General features: G+C 49.2%; 2 protein-coding genes and 1 pseudogene across 2 annotated transcripts; all 3 read left to right on the forward strand.

Moving 5' to 3' along the window:
* Positions 1 to 10: 10 nt before the first annotated feature.
* LOC128062835 (zinc finger and SCAN domain-containing protein 5B-like) lies at positions 11 to 3310 on the forward strand (annotated as a pseudogene).
* A 6412-nt stretch (positions 3311 to 9722) lies between these two features.
* Positions 9723 to 10061, forward strand: LOC128062870 (protein FAM32A-like). Its single transcript, XM_052655305.1, has one exon. It carries the CDS (start codon positions 9723 to 9725, stop codon positions 10059 to 10061), a length of 339 nt encoding a protein of 112 aa, XP_052511265.1.
* Positions 10062 to 12390: 2329 nt separating this feature from the next.
* Positions 12391 to 15362, forward strand: LOC128062848 (zinc finger and SCAN domain-containing protein 5B-like). Its single transcript, XM_052655276.1, has 4 exons — positions 12391 to 12768; positions 13058 to 13264; positions 14187 to 14340; positions 14716 to 15362. Exons 1-4 carry the CDS (start codon positions 12391 to 12393, stop codon positions 15360 to 15362), a joined length of 1386 nt encoding a protein of 461 aa, XP_052511236.1.
* Positions 15363 to 17507: the final 2145 nt, after the last annotated feature.

Raw genomic sequence — 17507 nt, forward strand, 5'->3', positions numbered from 1 at the left:
CTCCATCCATATGGCTGAGGACCAGACAATTTTTCAGGGTTGTGGACACATCACAGACAGCCCTGGGGCAGAGTCACCAGCGTCCGTGCCACCCCAAGACACACTCATGGAAAACTCAGAGTGTGACCAGGAAACCTGGCACGTCCGGTTCAGAACCTTTAGCAGCTCGGAGGAATCTGACCCCATTGAGGACCTGAGGAGACTCCGTGAACTCTGCCATCTGTGGCTGAGGCCGGATCTTCACACCAAGGAGCAGATGATGGACAGGCTGGTGCTGGAGCAGTTCATGGTCTGCATGCCCCTGGAGTGCCAGGTCCTGCTCAAAGAGAGTGGGGTGCAGAGTTGCAAGGACCTGGAGGACGTGCTGAGAAACAAGCAGAGACCCAAGAAATGGGTGAGTAGGACCTCAGTGATGGGTGTGGGGCGAGCAGACAGCTGCAAGCTGCAGGGATCACAAGATAGGACCTGAGGGCTTGGCTCTGTGTCAGTGACTCCCAAGCAGGTGAGAGAAGTCCACACGTGGGCAATTTGGGACATATTTTTGGCTGTCTCAATTCGAAGGACGTAGATCGTTTACACCAAATGTGAGCGTCTATTGTCAATGCCATTGGATGCCCGAAAGCTACATTCCAGGTCTTATAGAGACTGATCTTGATTGATTTCTCCCCTCACAGACCACAGTCTGCATACAAGGGCAGAATTATCTTGTGCGCGATCCCGATACTGGGGTGGTTGAAGCCAAGGCCGGCGACATGGATGATGAGAGTGACCCGTGTGGGGAGCCCCAACCCCCCGTGAGGGTCATACCTCCAGAGGATGGCCAGGAGGGAAGCCAAGAGCTGCAGAATCTGCCAGGAGCCGCGGACCCGTCTAGGGAGCCGGCGAGAGATTGGAAGCAGGTAAAAGAGAGTCAGGTGGGTGTGGCTGCTGGAGTACTCGGGAGATTTGGCAAAGGATAGGAATGGACCCATTGCTTCCAGGAATTCCCGTGCATGCATTCAGTTCCTAGGCATTTTTTCTAGTCAGTGTGAGAATGAAGATAATCCATCTTTGTCCCTCTGCCATGAAAGCTTCTAGTCTTAGGCGTGGGGAGAAGGTCCTGTCTTCCTGACATGATGCTAGGTTCAGTTTGCTACAGGTGAATGCACTGACAGCTGATTTGCCCACGGCCCCTTCCCCCAGGGGCACGTTATATTTCAGAATATGATCATTCCTTGCAACTGAAGGAGTGACTCCAAACTGGACTCATTTTGCCCCCCAGTAGACACTGGGCTTCCCTGGTGGCTCAGATGGTGAAGAATCTGCCAACAATGCAGGAGACGTGGGTTTGATCCCGGGGTCAGGAAGATCCCCTGGAGAAGGGAATGGCCACCCACTCTAGTGTTCTTGCCTGGAGAATCCCATGAACAGAGGAATCTGGCGGCTATAGTCCATGGGGTTGCAAAGAGTCAGACACAGCTGAGCGACTAACACTTTCAGTTTAAGACATTGAAGAATGAATGGAAGACAGTTGATCTGTTCAAATAAGGTTGGGTATGGGCAGGGATGCTATTGACTTGCATGGAGTAGAGACCAAGAGTACTAGTCATCTTCTTCCTATGTATCGGGTAACCACCATCACAAAGATGAATCCAGGCAAAGTCTCCAACAATGATGGAGTCAAGAGAGCTGCTGGACCTAGACTTCTTTCCCTCCAGAGTCAGGGGCAGGCAGAAGTGGGCATGATTTGGAGAGACCTATGCATAGAGAAGTCAGAGTGCCAACTGTGATGTCCTGATTTGATTGCAAGATGCAGTCTGTATAGATCCAGGACAGTCTCGAGTATCAGGAGATGATTATCAATCAGGGTGATGGGGTGGACCAGAAGAAGTCAGGGCATATCCCCTAAAATGACATTAAGAAAGGTGGAGTCCTAGATCAAGATACGAGGCAGATGGGAAAACAGGAACCAGTCTTCCACGGACTAAGGTAGCTGGGTTACTGACTCTGCTTGTTTGTCCCTTGTCAGGACCAGAGAGCTCTCTCGCCAGAGACTGTTCCTGAAACAGGTGAGCTGGAGGGTCAGATGCCCAGGGAGAACTTGGAGAAGGACCTGCTGGAAGACAGGGGAGAGACAAAAACCCTTCTCTCTCAAGAACCTGAACTTCTGAAGGGTCCTGGTGAGTATTCAAAACCATGGAATTCAGCAGTTTAGCGGCTCCTGCCCATGGTGGCAAGGGACCGGGCAGCCTGCATCGCCATCCGTGGATGGGTGGGGTGGAGACCATTGTCCAGTGCCAAGCTTCTCCATCATCAGCGTCCCAGAGTCGCACAGTCTGAGCTCTTAGCTGGGTTGCGTGATGGGAACTTCTCAGCCAACATCAGGGTCCCAGTGAGGCGGGCAGCACAGGAGATGCTCCTTGTTGAATGCGGCGCTGAATCTCGTTCAGCGGATTCTGGGAGCGTAGGGAGACAGGAAAATCCTGAAGAAGGAACTGATATTTAAAATGTAGCTCCTGGTGGGGAACATGAGTATAGCTGTGGCAGATTTCATGTTGATGTATGGTGAAACCAATACAATATTGTAAAGTCATTAACCTCCAATTAAAAAAAAATAGATTTATATTTTAAAAAAGTAATAATGATAAAATGTAGCTCCTGAACCCTTTCCTCCTGTGTTCCAGAGGGAGACGTTTCCACTACGAGTGGATCCAGACGAGGTCCTCTGAAGAATCGCGGACACGTCCTAAGGAAACGGGACAGCAGCCCCACTTGCCAAGACGAGCGTCCGGAAGCAGCCACGTGTTTGGACCAAGGAGAGCTCTCAGGACAGCTTGGGCTCCATTCCGTTGGTTCATCTGGCACCGTGGGACCCACCAGTGTTCCTGAGGGAGCAGAAACCCCGGGTCGGGCACCCTGTGAATGCAGGGTGTGCAAAAAGAGCTTTCCTTATCAATCTCAGCTTACCCTGCACCAGAGGACACACACAGGAGAGAGGCCCTTTCAGTGCGACATCTGTGCCAAAGGGTTCATACAGCTTTCGGACCTGCGGGTTCACGAGCGGATCCACACTGGCGAGAAGCCCTACAGCTGTGATCTCTGCCTCAAGAAGTTCACCCACGACTCCACGCTGCGAGCTCACAAGAGGACCCACACCCAGGAGAAGCCTTTCCTCTGTGAGCACTGTGACAGAGCCTTCAGCCACCGAGGGAACCTCAACGTTCACCGACGCACCCACTCTGGGGTCAGGCCCTACGTGTGCCCCGAGTGTCACAGTGCCTTCCGTCAGCTGGGGACTTTCAAACGCCACCAGAAAATCCATTCCAAATGATTCACCCAAGACCCCACCATCAGGTCCAAGTGCCTTCTGCTCCTAGAAGGAAATTCGGGATTATTTGTCACTCAGGTGATACAATGAAAGGGTGACGTGAAGAACTCACGATCATACTGGAACCCAATGGGGTTCCATTCACATGAACTAGGCGAATCTTTGAGTGATGACCTACCTTTCCCTTCAGATTTTGTTTTCTACTTTAGTGTAGCCTGTGTTTTTGTGATAAGTTTTGGCTTTGTGGTGTTCTTTCAGTGAATGCAGGTCTCATTAGTTTTCAGTACTTCTTTGTGAAACTGAGGTCACTGCTGATTGTCCCCCCATTAGGGAAGATTTAATTGTAAAATAGGATGCTCCTAGCAGGGTGGCCAGATGAAAAAGAGGATCACCAGTGAAATCTAAATTTCAAATAAACAAAGACACTTCTGTCAAAGAAGTGTCCTCTGTATTTCCCCTTCCAAGATTTTTTTATATGGAGTAGATGATAGCTGCGGTTTGGTACATGCCCATTATTTTGTGGAGATACCTTCCCTCTGTAAGGCTTCCCCAGTGGCTCAGGGGTCAAGAATCTGCCTGCAGCACAGAAGACCCAAGTTCGATCCCTTGATCAGGAAGATGCCCTGGAGAAGGGAATGGCAATCCACTCCAGTATTCTTGCCTGGAGAGTCCCACGGACAGAGGAGCCTGGCGGGCTATGGTCTGCTGGGCTGCAAAGAGTCGGACACGCCTGAAGCGCCTGAGCAGCCATTCGAGCATTTAAAGTGACTGCATTCTCTTGGGATTATGGACAGTTAGGTGATGTAAGATTAATGCCCATTTGAACACTGAGAGTCCAGGGTGTCTCGGCTTGAAAAGATTCTTCAAGGTAGCACTCTTTCATCCCACCTGGCTCTCCTCCAGTAGAAATGAAGACAGGTCATTTGGAGCAGAATGGAGATAATAAAGTTTTTTTTTTTTTTTTCAAGGAACCAGCGTTTTCTTCTATTAATTAGCCTGGGAATTTGTTGGGGGCAGCAAACTCAAGGCTGATATTTTAATAGATATTGGCGTCTGGCTGCTCGCCACTCAAAAGCCAATACAGAGGCCAGGTTGGGGGAAAGGAGATCCAGCATTATTCTGGATGCCAGCAACTGTTGAAAGTGAAAGGGAAGTCACTCAGTCATGTCCAACTTTTTGCGACTCCATGGACTGTAGCCTACCAGGCTCCTCCGTCCATGGCATTTTCCAGGCAAGAGTACTGGAGTGGGGTGCCATGTCCTTCTCCAACAACTGTGGAGGGCAGGGCAGACGTCTGTCCAATGGCTGACTGCCCCCACCTCCCACCCCGGACACTTAGTGAGCAACAGCTTTTACAGATGGAGGGAAGGGGCTACAGGCAGAAACAGCACAGTCAGCTCTGACAATCATCTTGAAACTGGTCATCACTGGTCTGATCAGTGTCAGCTTGATTGTTGTAAATACAGTTAACCTTCAGTTCCGGGTCCGTTTGTTTTCATTTCTCGGGTCAGTTCTCAGAATTGTGGCAGCTTCTCTCATGGTTTCCCAGGAGGCTCAGTGGTGAAGAATCCGCCTGCCAATGCAGGAGACGTGGGTTTGCTCCCTGGGTCGGGAGATCCCCTGGAGAAGGGAATGGCAAGCCACTGCAGTATTCTTGCCTGGAGAAGCCCATGGACAGAGGAACCTGGTGGCCTACATGGGATGACAAAGAGCCACTTCACTTTCTTTCACTTTGCAACTCCGTGGACTGCAGCATGCCAGGCTTCCCTGTCCTTCACTATCTCCTGGGAGTTTGCTCAAACTCGTGTCCATTGAGTCGGTGATGCCACCCAACCATCTCATCCTCTGTTGCCTTCTTCTGTTTAAAAGGATGTTAACTTACAGGCCCAAGTAGGAGGCAACTAATTCAAAGAAGCAATATAGAATATAAAGACTGGGTCTCTTCAGAAACACGGGTATTAGAACCATTATCGAAGAATAAACACAAGAAATTAATATGATGAAATATGAATAAGACTTCAAAACACAGATGCAGTTAAGTATTAGTTAAGAAAAATGAATAATAGGGCTTCCCCGGGGGCTCGGTGGTAAAGGTTGTGCCTGCCAATGAAAGGACACGAGTTCCATCCCTGACCCGAGAAGATCCCAGTCCTCAGAGCAGCTAAGGCCACGCGACACAACCACTCAGACTGGGAGCCGCCACTACTGAAGCCCAGAGCCCGGAAAGCCTGGGCTACACACAAGAGGGGCCACTGCAGTGAGAAGCCTGTGCCCAGACTGGAGAGGAGCCTGCCTTGCATTTCATGCAAGGATGGGCTCAATAAAGGACAGAAATGGTATAGACCCAACAGAAGCAGAAGATATTAAGAAGAGGGGGCAAGAACACACAGAACTATAGAAAAAACATCTTCATGACCCAGATAATCCCGAAGGTGTGATCACTCACCTAGAGCCACACATCCTGGAATGTCACGTCAAGTGGGCCTTAGGGAGAATCACTATGAACAAAGCTAGTGGAGGGGATGGTATTCGAATTGAGCTATTTCAAATCCTCAGAGATGATGCTGTGAAAGTGTTGCACTCAATATGTCAGCAAATTTGGAAAACTCAGCAGTGGCCACAGGACTGGAAAAGGTCACTTTTCATTCCAATCCCAAAGAAAGGCAGTGCCAACGAATATTCAAACCACTGCACAATTGTACTCATCTCACACGCTAGCAAAGTAACGCTCAAAATTCTCCAAGCCAGTCTTCAACAGTACATGAACCATGAACTTCCAGATGTTCAAGCTGGATTTAGAAAAGGCAGAGGAACCAGAGATCAAATTGCCAACATCAATTAGATCATTGGAAAAGCAAGAGAGTTCCAGAGAAACATCTGCTTTATTGATTATGCCAAAGCCTTTGACTGCGTGGATCGCAATAACTATGGAAAATCCTTAGACAGAAATATCAGACTTCTTGAACTGCCTCCTGAGAAGTCTGTATGCAGGTCAGGAAGCAACAGTTAGAAGTGGACTTGCAACAACAGACTGAATCCAAATTGGGAAAGGAGTACGTAAAGGCTGTATACTGTCACCCTGCTTATTTAACTTAAATGCAGAGTACATCATGAGACAAGCTGGGCTGGATGAAACACAAGCTGGAATCAAGATTTCCAGGAGTAATATCAATAACCTCAGATACGCAGATGACACCACCCTTATGGCAGAAAGCCAAGAAGAACCAGAGTCTCCTGATGAAAGTGAAAGTGGAGAGTGAAAAACTTGGCTTAAAACTCAACATTCAGAAAACTAAGATCATGGCATCCGGTCCTATCCATCACTTCATGGCAAATAGATGGGGAAACAGTGGAAACAGTGAGAGAATTTATTCTGGGGGCAGGGGGCGGCTCCAAAATCACTGCAGATGGTGACTGCAGCCATGAAATTAAAAGACTCTTGTTCCTGGGAAGAAAAGTTATGACCAACCTAGACAGCATATTATAAAACACAGACATTACTTTGCCAACCAACGTCCATCTAGTCAATGCTATGGTTTTTCCAGTAGTCATGTATGGATGTGAGAGTTGGACTTAAAAAAAGTTGAGCTGCAGAAAACTGATGCTTTTGAACTGTGGTGTTGGAGAACGCTCTTGAGTGTCCTTTGAACTGCAAGTAGATCCAACCAGTCCATCCTAAAGGAAATCAGTCCTGAATATTCATTGGAAGGACTGACGCTGAAGCTGAAACTCCAATACTTTGGCCACCTGATACAAAAAACTGACTCATTTGAAAAGACCCTGATGCTGGGAAAGATTGAAGGCAGGAGGGGAAGGGGACAACAGAGGATGAGATGGTTGGATGGCATCACTGACTCAATGGACAAAAGTTTGAGTAAACTCCAGGAGTGGTAATGGACAGGGAGGCCTCATGTGCTGCGGTTCACGGGGTCTCAAAGTGTCGGACACCACTGAGCGACTGAACGGAACTGAACCCATAGATGCAAGAAGTCGATGAATGGAATGCCAAGGGTAAGGGGGAAGGTGGGCAGAGAATGGGGAGGGACTGTTCATGATTCACATTTTGTTCTTGGGGTTATGAAAAAAGTTAGAAGTAGACAAAATTGACAGTTGCACAAAATTGTGAACGAACGTGGTGGAACAAGATTGTACACTTTATAAAAGAGGCAAAATTGCACATTGCGTGTTTCATGACCATAACAAGTATCTGATGAGGAACTTTATTTTCTTCGGATCCTTTTGTGCATCCCTTCCTTCGAGCTAACAAATACCCTGGTGACAGCAAGGAAATGTTTTGGGTGGACAATCTTTGCTGAATATTTCCAACGTCACTATATTACATGGAATTCAGTGTTTAAATAGTCTTCCTCGTATTTTTTTTCCCCAGAAGAATCATGACTGAGAGCCTTGCCTGGTGGCTTGTCTTGACCAAATAATATAAAACCTGGCATTGCTGTTAATATCCATTTCAGGAGTCTCACACATTGTAAATTTCTTGAAAGTACAGCAAAGAACAACATAGTCCCAGACTACAGAAGTCAAAATCTAGGGAGCCATTCAGACATTTGAACCTTTTCTTCCTGGAAAGGTGGATGTCAGAAGAATGATGGATGGACTAATGTCCATTCAATATGAGATATTGTACCTGTGAGGGAATGGTATGGGGTTTGGGATGAGGAATGTAGAGGAGATGGAAGGGTGGAATAAAATGAAACTAATGCTGTTCATTTATCTTTTGTCCCCATTCTTCAGAAAAGTGAATACGTTGCTAACGAAAGGTAGAGGAAATCCCTTTACATACGGGTGAATTTGTCATGGGCGTCTAGAAGCACGTGCTCAACATTTTGGTAGTAAATTCCTCAGTCACTATGGTTAAAGAATGTACATTTTTTGTCGGGTCCTGGAATAGTCCCAGACAGCCCCTAATCAGAACCACCAGTGTCTGTGCCACACCAAATTGTACTTACCAAAAAGCCAGACTGCAACCCCAAAAGTGGCACATTCCCTACAGAACATACAGGATTCTGACCTTGTCCGAGATCTCTACATGCGGAATTTATACAGGGCTGTTTAGTCGCTCACTTGTGTCCAACTCTGCCATTCCATGGATTGTAGCCCACCAGGGTCTTCTGGCCATTGAATTTTCCGGGGAAGAAAACTGGGGTGGCTTGGCCATTTCCTTCTGCGAGAGATTGTCCCAACCCAGGGAGTGAACCCACGCCTCCTGCCTTGGCAGGTAGATTCTTTACCACTGAGCCACCAGGGACGCGTAGGCGACCCAAACTGGTTAGAACTGTCAGATACCTATGCTGTGACTCCTTCCAGCTCTCCAGGCAAATGAGGAAAGTATTTGCTGGACCAGGAAAATCAACCTTACTGCCAAGACGTGCATGGGCTTCCCCGGTGGTACAGAATCTGCCTGCCATGCGGGAGACCTGGGTTCGCTCCTTGGGTTGGGAAGATCCCTTGGAGAAGGGAACGGTACCCACTCCAGTCTTCTGGCCTGGAGAATTCCATGGAATGTATCTCCACGGGGTCACAAAGGGTGGGACTTGACTGAAAGACTCCCACTTTACCTCCTTCCCAGCTGAGCCTCAAGGCAAGCCCAAGAACACTGGAGTGGGTAGCCTGTCCCTTCTCCAGCGGATCTTCCTGACCCAGGAATGACACCAGTGTCTCCTGCACTGCAGGCGGACTCTTTACCAACTGAGCTATGAGAGAAGTCTCCCACAAAACCACCATGGAGGCCTCTTTGATAAATTGTGTTTTTTCCTGGTTCAGTGTTCGTGTGAAACTGGATCCATGGATAAATTGGATTATCTAGAATGAGGTCATATGAATGGGTTGACACACCCTTACACAATCACTGTGCTGATGGGGTAATAAGCAGGGACCCTTGCCATTTCCCCCGGCTCTCTATAAATAGAGACGTTTCAGCCCCCAACACACTCTGATAGCCAGTCACCGACTTGAGGAAGCTGCCGGCACGAGGGCTCAAAGGAGGTAAGTGATGAGTGAGAACGTCTAAGGAGAAGGTTTGGGAATCAGTACAGAAGGAGGTGGGGGGTTTCGGAAGGCTGGGTTTTCTACTCACCTTGCATCAGCTCAAAGACCTTGTGAAAGCAGTGGGTCTCCCTTAAACTCCGTATTAACCATGGCTGAGCCGGAGCTCTCTGTGAGGGGGGAGAGTGTTGCCACCCTCCATGGTGTGGTGTGGTGCAATTATTCCACAAGGCTTTCTGAACCTCGGCCCCCTGGCCTAAGCAGAGATGTTCGTCTGCATTCATTTGTGTTAACCTGCACAGAGAGAACCTCCCGGATCTACAGTAGAGAACGATACTGTCCCAATTTCCATTTGAGAAAACGGGCCCCCCACTTTTGTCCATTTAGAAATCCGAATCCAGAGATGGGCAGCATGGACGCCTATGAGCAGGTCCAAAAGGGACCCCTGAAGCTGAAAGGAGTCCCAGAGCTTGGCGTGACCAAGCGGAAGAAGAAAAAGGACAGAGACGAGGCAAAACTCCTGCAAACGATGGGAAAAATCCAGAAGAACCAGGAGGAGGAGCTGAGGCGCCACCTTCACAAGCGGACCCCAGCCCAGGTGGCCTTTGAGAAGGTGCAGGAGACGCAACAGATGGAGAGGGTCCTGAAGAAAGCATCCACATCCCACAAGCAGAGAGTGGAGGACTTCAACAGACACCTGGACACGCTCACGGAGCACTATGACATCCCCAAAGTCAGCTGGACCAAGTAGCTGCCCCACCCAGGAGACGGACTATTGTCCAGGGGAAGCAGGAAGCAGGGCTGGGGTCACCTCTGGAGCCTTTGGAAACATTCTTTTACACACATCCTCTCGAGCCTTCTGCTGAGCCCATGCTTATTAAAGTAATGGGCCCTTACTCTGGAACTGCATTAAAGAGAGACGGTTCTTTAACTCTAAATTAAAAAAAAAAAGCCACATCCATGTCCAATGGTTCATGCAGCCTCCGCCCCTGTGTGTGTTCACCAGGAGACCCACGAGGACGAGAAGCCCTAGGCTGTGATCTCTGCCCCAAGAAGTTCATCCACGACTCTACACTGCTTGCACACCAGAGGACCCACACCCAAGAGAAGCCTTTCTGCTCTGAGCACTGTGACAAAGCTTTCAACCACAGTGGGACCCTCAGTGTTCACACTCGGACTCGAGCCCTACTGTGCCCGAGTGTCACCGGCCTTCCGCTCCCTGGTTTCTGTCATCCCCACAGGAAACCCATTCCGAATGATTGGCCCAGGTCCCTGCCCTCGGGTCCAAGTCCTTTCTCCTCCAAGAAGGAATTTCACAATGACTTGTCACTTCTGTAACACAAAGGGTGGATGACGTGAACAGTTTTGGAGGATGTTGGCTCCAGAGGGTTCCATTCAGTGAATGAGGGGGATATTTGAGTGATGGCTTATGGTTCCCTTCGGATGTTGTTTTCCACTTTAGTGTAGCCTGTTTCACTAAGTTTTTGCTTTGTTTTGTTATTCTCTTGAAAGCACGTCTCATTAGTTACCCGTACTTCATGAAACTGAGCCTACTGTTGACCGCCTTCCTGTTAGGCGGGACTTCACTGTAAAACTGCACCCTCCTGGCACAGAGGCCAGGCTCTCCAGTGGAATTTCAATTTCAAATAAACACATTTCTGTCAAAGAGTGCTCTGCGTATTTTCTAAGACTTTTCTACATGGAATAGGTGATAGCCCTGGTTTTGCCTACATGGCTGTTATTATGCTGAGATAGATTCACTCACTCCATACTTGTTCGGGTATTTCTTCCCGAGGTGTTTAGAGACAGGAAGGCTTCCGAAGGTGATAGGTGTCACTCTTATTTCCTATTGGTGGGCAACTTCTAGTCTTCAAAAAGGCTGCTTAGAAGTCGGTTCTTCTCACACCTTGGCTCATCTGCTGATTTTAGAAAACCCTTTTAAGACTTCTCTCTCAGGAACAGAGAGGAGTCAAACCCATCTGGCTCCCACCATCATGTCCCTGACTCTGTCAAACCCTCCTGGCAGTGAGACAAAAAATTCACGAGATCATTAAAACCAATCCGTTCACCGCAAAACCACCCCCAAAGTCCCAAATAAATAAAATCCGAAAAGAAACCGAGGCATTTCCCCAGCGGTCCAGCGGTTGAGACTCGGGGCTTCCGCTGCGGGCGGCGTGGTTTCCTTCCGCGGTCTGGGAACTGAGATCCAACGCGCCTCCCTGCTTGGCCGAGCGCAAAACCAAGCAACAATACACAGAATGGATCACTCAGCCACTGTGGAGGCCTCCTTAGCGCATCGTGGTTTCTCCCGAGCGAGTTTCCAAGGGCAAGCGAATCCCTGGTCATCGAGGAAAGCGGGAGGGTCGATGGTGTTTGCCCCGCCCTTACGCCATCCAGGCGCTGATTGGGCAAGAGGCCGGGAAGTGCGGCATCGCCTCCCGCTGCAGGGAGACGCTTGTCCGCCTGCCGAGTTCGAGGGCAAGTCCCCAGCTGAGGCGGACCCAGGCGAGAAGGCTTCAAGGAGGTAATTGATGGGGACTGTCTAAAGAGAACGCGAGAAAGTCAGGGCACGTGGAAGTGGGTTTCACTAAGTCCTGGCTTTCTGTTCACCTTGCATTCGCTCAGAGACCGTGTGAAATCCAGCGACCGCCCTCCGGCCACACATACACCGTGGTTCATTCGTGGAACGCTTCGGGGAATGAGGTCGTTTCCGCACTCCACGGGGTCCTGTGGTGTGGTTCATTTTTTCAACAAGGGCTTTTAAGCACTGCCCTGGGGACATTTTTGACTACGCAGTTTCTTGTTGTAGTCTAAGATGGATGTCGGGAGAATAGAATGGATTCTTGTCCCTGGTATGAAATACTGCAGGGGGACTCATGCCCAGTATTGGGCTGAGGGATGGTAGGGTGGATGAAAATAAACTAATTGGCAACATTCTTCTTTTTTTCTTTTTTGCCCCCCCCGAATACTGAATCTCTTACTGAGGAAAAGCAAGAGGAAGGTCCTGTCTATCGGGGTCAGTTGGGCACCCACTTCTAGAAGCATTTGTCCAGAGTCCTACTGAAAACTCTGCAGTCAGTATGGCTGAGAACCAGACAGGGGCTCGTGGCCGCCTCGCGGACAGCCCCGGCGCAGAGTCGCCAGCGTCTGCGCCACGCCAGGACACCGGAAGGGAAAAGCCCGACTCCGCCCTTGAAGAGTTGCGCGTCCGCTTCAGAAGGTTCAGCAGCTCGGAAGAATCCGACCCGATCAAGGCTCTGAGGAGGCTGCGTGAACTCTGCGGTCTGTGGCTGAGGCCGGATCTTCACACCAAGGAGCAGATGGTGGACAGGCTGGTGCTGGAGCAGTTCGTGCTGTGCATGCCGCCGGAGATCCAGGTCTTAGTCAGAAGTAGTGGTGCCGAGACTTGTAAGGATCTGGAGGAGGTGCTGAGAAATAAGCAGAAACTGAAGAAGTGGGTGAGTAGGACCCTAGGGACCCTGTGAGAGAGGGAACGGTGGGAAGATGGGCTGCGAGCTGGGAGATGAAGCAGAAGGACCAGAGGGCTTGGCTCGAAATCAGTGCTTCCCACAGGGGTGCGCGCTTGCCTGTGGCGTCACGGGAGATGTTTCTGTCGGTCCTCACTTTGAGGGTGTTGCTCTTTCAAATGTCACTTCCAGGAGGTGGGCTCCTAGACTGGGATACGCAATGAATGCCTTTTTGGATCCTGTGAAGGGAGACAGATCCTATTTGATTTTTTTTCTACAGACTGTAGTCCGTGTCCAAGGCGAGGATTATTTGATGCCAGTCTCGGATGTTGAGATGTTAGGATCTGAGGTCAGTGAGGGGCACGATGGGGGAGACGGAGCCAGGGAGCCCCAGTCTACAGTCAGTGTCGTCCCTCCAGACGAGGGCCAGCAGGAGCGCCAAGACGGGCAGCATCTGCCAGGAGCCAAGGACCTGTCGAGGGGGCAGGTGAGTGTGATGTCTTGACCTACAGTCTGGGAGCAGGTTGAAGAGGGTCGGGTGGGCGTGGCTGCGAAAGTAATTGGGAGAACTTGGCAAAGGACAAGAATGGACCCACTGCGTGCCGGAATTCCCATGGTTGCATTCCATGCCCAGCCGTTTTCCAGCCAGTGTGAGAATGAAGACTCACCCATGTTTCCTAGTGCTTCACCATGGAAGCTTGTGGCCATAAGCACGAGGACAGAGGAGTCCTGTTTCCACGGGATGGTGCTGGGTCAGTTCGTCAGGCGTAAATGGGCTCAGAGCTGTTTTACCCATGATGGATTTCGTCAGAGGCACTTACTATTGGGGAATATTGTAAATTGAATTGAATATTGAATTGAATAAAAAATTCCCAGTTGGAGTCATTCCCGCCCCGCCCCAGAAGATTTTGGAGTATGTCTGGAGAGAGTGGATTTTTTGGCAGCGTGAATCGGGGGAGGAGATGCTACGGATTTCTCATGAATAGAGACCAGCTATACTGCTTATCATCTTGTGCCCCAGGCCACCCTCCATGAGGAGGACAAATCCAGGCAACGTATCAACAAGTGGTGAAGTCAGGAGCCCTAGAGCCAGAGTCCTCTGCTTGCAGAGTCAGGGGCAGGGAGGATTTGAGATGAGGTGGAGACATATGTGCAAGACAGTTGGCAGTGCCAGCTGTGAAATGTGGACTTGATTGCCAGAGGTGGTCGGTATAGATCAAGGACAGTCATGGGAATCAGGAGAGGACTGCCAGTCAGGGTGATGGGAAGCAGTCAGGGCATATCCCCCAAACTGATATTCAGAAAGCTGGAGTCTTAGATCAGGGTACTAGGGGGGTGGGGAAAGAGGAGACAGAGCTTGCCATGGGCTAAGGCAGTGGGATTGACTCTGCTTGGTTGCCCCTTGTCAGGGCCAGAAAGCTCTCCCGCCAGAGACCATTCCTGAAACAGGTGAACTGGAGGGTCAGATGCCCTCCAAGGAGAACTTGGAGAAGGACCTGCTGGAAGACACAGGAGTGACAAGAACCCTTCCGCCTCAAGAGCCTGAACTTCTGCAGGATGGTGGTGAGTATTAAACACTTGGAGACCACAGGAGGTAATGACTGCCTCCACTGATGTCCAGGAAGGGGTGCCCAGCACTTCCATCCCTTGGTGTTGGGGCCGGGTAGGAGTTGGTTCTCCTGTGCCAACCTTCTCCGTCATCAATGTTCCAGAGTGTTTCATCAGCGAGACTCAGGTAGTTTGGTCGATGGGAAGTGTGTGGCGAAGATTAGGGATGGTTCCAATGAGGCTGGCACCATGGAAAATGCTCCTTGATAAATATGGTGCTGAATCTCTTCTTTCAGCAGATTCTGGGAGGGCAGAGAGAGAGGGGAGAGTCCCCAGGAAGGAACTGATACTTCAGATGTGGCTCCTGAACCCTTTCCTCCTGTGTTCCAGAGGGAGACGTTTCCACTACGAGTGGATCCAGACGAGGTCCTCTGAAGAATCGCAGACACGTCCTAAGGAAACGGGACAGCAGCCCCACTTGCCAAGACGAGCGTCCGGAAGCAGCCACGTGTTTGGACCAAGGAGAGCTCTCAGGACAGCTTGGGCCCCATTCCGTTGGTTCATCTGGCACCGTGGGACCCACCAGTGTTCCTGAGGGAGCAGAAACCCCGGGACGGGCACCCTCTGAATGCAGGGTGTGCAAAAAGAGCTTTCCTTATCAATCTCAGCTTACCCTGCACCAGAGGACACACACAGGAGGGAGGCCCTTTCAATGCGACATCTGTGCCAAAGGGTTCATGCAGCCTTCGGACCTGCGGGTTCACGAGCGGATCCACACTGGCGAGAAGCCCTACAGCTGTGATCTCTGCCTCAAGAAGTTCACCCACAACTCCACACTGCACGCTCACAAGAGGACCCACACCCAGGAGAAGCCTTTCCGCTGTGAGCAGTGTGACAGAGCCTTCGGCCACCGAGGGAACCTCAGCGTTCACCGACGCATCCACTCTGGGGTCAAGCCCTACGTGTGCCCCGAGTGTCACCGTGCCTTCCGTCAGCTGGGGACTTGGAAACGCCACCAGAAAATCCATTCCAAATGACTGGTTTAGGACCCTGCCCTGAGATCCTAGTGCCCTCTGCTCCTAGTAGGAAATTCAGGATTGTTTGTCACTTAGGTGATACAATGAAAGGGTGACATGTGAAGAACTTAGGATCCAACTGGAACCCGATGGGGTTCCATTCACATGAACTAGGCGAATCTTTGAGTGATGACTTACCTTTCCCTTCAGATTTTGTTTTCTACTTTAGTGTAGCCTGTGTTTTTGTGATAAGTTTTGGCTTTGTGGTGTTCTTTCAGTGAATGCAGGTCTCATTAGTTTTCAATACTTCTTTGTGAAACTGAGGTCACTGCTGATTGTCCCCCCATTAGGGAAGATTTAATTGTAAAATAGGATGCTCCTAGCAGGGTGGCCAGATGAAAAAGAGGATCACCAGTGAAATCTAAATTTCAAATAAAGACATTTCTGTTAAATAAGTGTCCTGTGTATTTCCTCTTCCAATATTTTTTTATATGGAGTAGATGATACCTGCGGTTTGGTACATGGCCAGTATTATGTGGAGATACCTTCCCTCTAAGGCTTCCCAGTGCCTCGGGATAAAGAATCCACCTGCAACGCAGATGACCCAGGTTCGATCCCTTCATCAGGAAGATCCCCTGGAGAAGGGAATGGCAACCCACTCCAGTATTCTTGCCTGGAGAGTCCCATGGACAGAGGAGCCTGGCGGGCTACAGTCCATGGGGTCACAAAGAGTCAGACACAGCTGACACAGCTGAGCACCCAAGTCTTCCCTCTGTGCTTGTTTTGATATTTCTTCCCTAGTTATATAGAAGAAGGAAGACTTCCAAAACTGATAGGTGTCATTGTTTCACCCTATGGCAGTACAACCTCTGATTTTCTAAATGCTTACTCCAACATAGGTTCTTTTCATACTGTAGCTCTTAAGCTGATTTTAGAAAATTCTTTTGAGCTGTATTTACATAAGAAAAAATAGCTATGTAACCCAACAACTATCATATCTCTATTCTCTTACTCCTGTAAACTCCTCAGGCAAATGAAAATAAAAATTCACTAAACCAGGAATACCAATCCATTTCTCCCCCCTGCCAAAATGCAATCCATAAAAGGCTAAAGTACAATAAATGAAGTCCCCCACTTCATATTAAACGAATATTGGGGCCTGTTTAATAAGTCATGGTGTAGTTTCCATGGAAAATGAATCCCCCTGGCTTGCTTAAAACAATTCATTCTACAATATTCACCCAATCATTCCACTTTTGGGGTAACAGGGAGGGACCCCTGAAATTTCCCCCAGCACCATATAAATAGAGACATTTCATCTCCTGGTACAGTTTGAGAGCCAGTCCCTGACTTGGGAGCACTTAGGGCAAGAGGGCGCAATGGAGAAAATGTCAGCTGGGGACATGCTTAGAGGTCAGGACAGATGGACGTGCGTTTCAGAAGGGTTTGGTTTTCTATGCTACGTTCATTAGTTGGAGACCTTGTTGAAACAACTCATCTCCCTAGATCCCCATATTAACTAGGGTTGATTGTCGAACTGTTCCATGACATGAGAAGAACTTGTCACCCAGTTGAACCTCAGAACCCAGAAACACTAATTGTAAAATATACATGCACCCCAATGTTCACAGCAGCAGTATTTACAACAGCCAAAACATGCATGCAAGGCAAGTGTCCATCAGCAGAGGACTGAAGGTGTGGTATGTGTATACAATGGAATATTACTCAGTCATAAAAAAGAATGAAACTTTGCCACTGGCAGCAACATAGATGGACCTGGGGGGCATTACGCTTAGTGAAGTAAGTCAGAGGAAAGCGATTATTGCATAATATTATTGATACTCCTATGTGTAATCTCAAAAAAAATGGCTAATACAACAAAGACTTCCCAGTAGCTAAGACTCAGAGCTCCCAGTGCAGGGGCGCCTGGTTAGATTCCTGGTCAGGGAACTAGATTCTGCCTGCCAAAACTAAGACTCTGAGCAGCTGAATAAATGAATATTTTTGAAATTAATTAATTAAAAAATACAAAAGCTAGTTAATATAACAAAAAGCAGGCTCACAGGTACAGAGAACTAACTAGTGGGTGACTAGTGATGAGAGGAAAGGGGGGGAATGGAAGGCAGAGACTATTGGGTGTCAGAATACAAGGATGTTGTGTACAAC

This window comes from Budorcas taxicolor, chromosome 18, assembly GCF_023091745.1.
Source record: "Budorcas taxicolor isolate Tak-1 chromosome 18, Takin1.1, whole genome shotgun sequence".
NCBI lineage: Eukaryota > Metazoa > Chordata > Mammalia > Artiodactyla > Bovidae > Budorcas > Budorcas taxicolor.